Source organism: Coenobita brevimanus, chromosome 29 (genome assembly GCF_032717465.1).
Source record: "Coenobita brevimanus isolate Jiangsu-jjx chromosome 29, ASM3271746v2, whole genome shotgun sequence".
Taxonomy (NCBI): Eukaryota; Metazoa; Arthropoda; class Malacostraca; order Decapoda; family Coenobitidae; genus Coenobita; species Coenobita brevimanus.
The window spans coordinates 4,550,001-4,555,234 of record NC_136982.1 but is presented as its reverse complement, the minus strand read 5'-3'; the positions used below and the strand labels follow the sequence as shown (position 1 = coordinate 4,555,234).

At 37.9% G+C, this 5,234-nt stretch overlaps 1 protein-coding gene across 1 annotated transcript in view; it reads right to left on the bottom strand.

Annotated features, from left to right (window-relative positions):
- Positions 1-322: 322 nt before the first annotated feature.
- LOC145395049 (potassium voltage-gated channel subfamily KQT member 1-like) overlaps positions 323-5,234 on the bottom strand; it is a 1,161,165-nt gene continuing 1,156,253 nt past the window's right edge. Inside the window, exons 20-21 of the mRNA XM_080268799.1 lie at positions 2,991-3,484; positions 323-397 (exon numbers count right to left, since the gene is read on the bottom strand). Coding sequence (XP_080124925.1) covers positions 3,039-3,484 — 446 coding nt within the window. The 3' untranslated portion in view covers positions 323-397; positions 2,991-3,038. The remainder of the gene's footprint in view (positions 398-2,990; positions 3,485-5,234) is intronic.

Below are 5,234 nucleotides of genomic sequence, written 5' to 3'. Positions count from 1 at the left end.
CCTATTCTGCGGGCCTAGTATATGCCAGGAGTGTGGTGTGGGTCTCTGTATCGATTGCTTCACAGAATATCACACACTGAAACATATTAGTGTGAACAGCTGTGGTAATATGAACAGCTGTACATAACATTTACATACATACAGTATAATTATAACTGTAGGGATGTAAGATAAGAAAATTTTACATATGTGTAGAGTCTAATGTTCAAAATGCACAATGAAGACACAGAACAAAGTACATAATGTAAACAGAATATATTTTAGTCTGCTGTTACAAATAAGAGCAGAAAACATGACTCTCTGCCTGCCTGCTCTCAGTCGCATGCCACTACAAGTGATATTGATGTGCCACCACCCCTCTCATTCACCTCTCACCACCACCCAGCCCGTGCGCAATCTGAAGTGAGTAACAACAAACTCCTTGTTTTTTTTCAGTTATTCTGATCCATTTATGCATGTTTTGCCTGATTTCATAACACTTTTTTTTTTTCAAAATAACTCGCCCCACACATGTAAAACTGGAAAGTAGCCCGCCATTTAAGGGTTAAGCAAGTACTTAATCAAGTACAGTACTTATTTAGTTATTAATAATGGACGCCACTGTTTACAATACAACTCTTAAATTTACTCGGAACAGAATAAGAAAAACTGTTTTACTATTTTCCATGCCAGCCAAATTGTCTGTAGAGCAGCATCCTCTCAGCCATCATATAAGACTCGTGGAAAGTAGATGTGATATTTATGAATAAACAAGAACAACCTGCATGACAAATATCATCTTATTTTCGGTGGAAAGAAAGTTACCTTAGCAAATTAGGAGTGACTGTTTGCAGAAAGTGTGAATCAATAAACTGGCTAGGACACAGTATTGCACAACATAACTAAATACAGTATTAATTCAGGAATATTAATGTCATATATGAACCCAAATCCCTCACAGTCAGCGGCAGCACTCATGGCTATACCATTACTATTAAAATGAACTGTTTGAAGGTGTAAGTGATCCTAAAATTTGTTATGGTCATTTATGGAACAACTGTAATTATTCAAGGTGACCAACATTCATCACACATTAAAATGTGTAATAAGCAGTGCTACAGAAACATCAGAAATGTTCTGTCATTACCACTATTTGCTTCAGAAATTATCCATAAAAATTTGGGCCTTGTCCACACCTTTTCACAATCAGTTTTAACAATGCAACTTTTATTTCTCAACAAAGAAGACCAAGACATTCAACAGTCAACCATACTACATCTTTATTATACCCTTTTTACTTTAACTTGACCTAGGTGTTGTCCTTTATGCAGTTTACTTCATGTAGCTCCATTTTCAAGAGGAACAAATGACAATATTAAGTCAAGTTAGGGTAAAACCAGTATAATGAGTGGCTGATGGGCAGATCCAACTGATTTAGTATATGGAGGGACTCTCTCTCTCTCTCTCTCTCTCTCTATCTCTATCTCTCAGCAATGACAGCTAGACAATCATAAATTACAATTTTTTTATCAACAAGCTCAAAATGCACAGTAAGAACTGATAAATACAAACTGCTTTTCACTCTCAATAATTCTGTATGCTCATTAGTACAGACGAAGTCCCAGAGTTGGAGTCACTAATGAACTTCCAATAAATTTTCTCTTATAACCATGGTTTGTTTATGCAGGAAGTACATGAACACGAGAGCACAGAGTTTTCCTACGTCTTCAGTTCCTCCTACAAAGTGCACATCTCAGAAACAAGAGGAAAATGACATAAGTTATGTTTTTTACAGGATCAATAAGAAAAGGAGAATAATGAATATTATTGTGTATCATGCTCTTCCTTATGAGTAAATTTTAGTTATGAAAGGGAATAATTCAAAACACTGGGAATCCCAGCTCTAAACCTTCGCCCCCCCCCCCCCCATCTGGATCCACCACTGCCTGGTTCCATTCAATGAAAAATAAACAAGTTACATTATATATATATATATATATATATATATATATATATATATATATATATATATATATATAGTATAAGCATGGCTGATTGCACAAAATGAAATTAAATAGAATATCCTATATTTCTGCTGTGGTTAAGTGAAGTATAATGATTGATGGTCACACTCCTTATGTGAAGGCTCTTAATTATAAGAACTATTAATGAGCTCATACTGATTATTGTACTGAAGTGAAAGTATTTTTCTAAAGATGTATATAAAACGTGCTAAGCGAATCTGAAATGCTTGCATATCATATCTAAATGTCTATGAGACTAATTCAGTAACTTTTTATGTCATAATACTGTACTGTAATCTGGGTTATCAGAAATTGAAAAATGTGATCAAGACCACATTACTACTTATCTGTACAATAATTAACAATAGTAATTTAAAAAACAGTACTGTATAGTGAAATGCTGATCCTGTATATATATTGTAGTGATATAATCTATCCCATGCTTACCTTCGGCAAATGACAATCATTAAAGATCTAACAGTTAATACTATTCAAGTAAAAAATAGCTTCTATTCAATTTAATTCTTACAAACTGTAACCTTAAGTTTCTGAAACTTTTGTCAACAATTCTTGGTAACAGATATGACATAACGGTAAGTGAGTATTATTTTGAAAGGAAGTAGACTACAGCTATCTGAGGCTGCCATCATAATATCACCCTTGCCATCACATGTAACTTGATGCTACATGTGAAATGCAAATATATAAAAGATTAATTAATGTAGAGTGAAGTCAGCATATCGCCTCTTCAGCTAGGAACCTCTATGATTTTGTCAGAATATTTATAATTCTGCATGCACCTGTGTGCTGTAGCTGAAGACATGCAGGTGAAATCACCTGTGTATCTGAATAAACAGCCAAGAGGAAAGGAAATACGGTACAAAGTCAACTGATAAAATGGGGATGCATAACAATAATGTCTATGGCAGATTACAACTTATCATTACAACTTGATTAATACTAAAGGATAACAATGAAACAACTTACATATAACAGTGCCCTGAGCAAAAAGTGTTGTTGGCATGTGCTACACCATCATGAAGATGACTCCTCCATGGCAATGGTGGTCACTATTTCTGGTGGTAGGAGATGGGAGGACTCATACCCCCTCATCTCCATTGCTCCTCTGCTATCTGTGGTTGTTTCCCTGGCTTCGTGGAGTGGTAACAGGGGAGCATAAGGTGATGACTGGTGATGGTGGTGGTGGTGATGATGGGGATGATGATGGTAACGAGGATAGTGGTGCTGGTGGTGGTGATGGTAAGGATGGTAGTTGAAGTCAGCTGAATGGCCCAAGATAGGCGGAGGAGGGGGTTCACGGGCCACACAGGCAGAGATGGTGGGGATGAAGCTCTGGGAGATGTCTGTGGTGGGAGTGATGGTGCTAGGTGGGCTGGTGTATGAACTCAGCTCATTCTCTTCCATAATAACTGCTGGTTCCAGGGACTCATACTCTGTTACTATGGTGCAGCTATCATCATCTGTGAACAGAGATGCTCAGATTTACCAACACATATATATTTGGGAGACACAGAAAGGTAATATCAAAATTTTGCAAACAGAATGATAATTACAACTGGCCCCCGTGTAATGTGTCATTTTTTATTTTATTTTTTTTTCATTCATTGCCAGATGCCATGTATCCCAAACGGGGTGGCCAAGGGCTTAGAGTTAATTGTTTTACAGGGAGGGGCACTAATCATCCACCAACCCCACTTGAAACGTAGGGAGAACGTTATGCCAACAGCATCTGGTGTTCCAAGGCGGTCACCCATCCAAGTACTAACCAGACCCAACGTTGCTTTACAGTAATTTATTTATTTTATTTAAGTGGCAGGTGAAACTGTGAATCTCCCATCATAAATGTTGCCAGGAACAGTTATAATGAGTTGTGTGATGTCACTGTCAGCTGAAGGTGAGTATGATGTCACTTCAGTCAGGTGTACTCAGCTCCAGCTGTGAATCATGATGTGATCAATGCTTGAAAACACAAAACACAGCTATATCTATACTTGCCCACTGTATGCCATTTCTGTGACTGACTTTCAACTGTGCCTCACCATGGCAGACACTCAGCCCCCTATATCCTTTCTGACCACCACCTGCATGGCTCTCGCAGGTTTGATGTGAAATATGCTTACTTATACAGTACAGGTATACCCCCGTTTAACGATGCAATTGGTTAAGTAAAAACCCATCATTAGGCGGGGTATCGTATATCGGGGTAGATTTAACATGTAAAGTATAGAGACATGTTTTTGAGCCTTGGGTTCCCCCCCAACTAAGTCCTAAACCCACCTGAATGCGTCCAAAATCAAGTTTTTATCTCACACGAACCCCCAAACAGCTTTAAAACAAGCTAAACTAAGCCTAAAAACAATTTATAACTCGCCTAAACTCAAAAATATGAAAATATGAAAATCACCAAATGTAAGTCTGGAAAAATCAAACTTAGCAAGCTGTACCCCAAAATGACGATGTTCACCCCACCTATGACTAAAACACATTAATTTAAGTCTAAAAACAGTTTATAAATCATCCTAAACACAAAATTTGTCTAAAATATCATCGGTAAAAAATAATATAAACTCATCGTTAAACTGGGGTTTAGCCATCGTTAAGTGGGGTATGGTGGTATTTCTACCCCCATCGCTAAGCCTGGGTATCACATCTAGGGGTATGGTACATCAGGGTATAACTGTATACATATACGAGGAGTGATCAGAAAGATTGGTGAATGTTAGAATAACATTATTTTATTGAACATTACGTGCATGCATTGGACATCTCCTTCAAAGTACTCCCCTCCTACACATGTACACACTTGTTCCTCCATTCTTGTCACTACCTGCAACATTGCTGGAAGTCTTCCTTTGTGATCTCCTTCAGAAGGCTTGTCATCTTGGACTGGATGTCTTCAATAGTTTCACAACAACTCCAATTCATCGTACGCTTCAGTTTCGAGAACAACCAAAAGTCACAAAGTGTCATGTGAGATGAATAAGGTGGATGGGGCATGAGCAGAATGTTTTTCCCCACCAGAAATGTCTGGATATTGCACACTGCTCAAACTGCGATATTTCCCCAAATGTGTCAGAGGTGGCAGACATGACCTCACTCTATGTCTTGCCACAGCACACAGGCCTGTTCTGTTGTGCTGGCTGGTGGCAACAAGGAAGGTAGACGATGTAACAACCGCCAAAACCTTCACATACATAAACTCATTTCTAT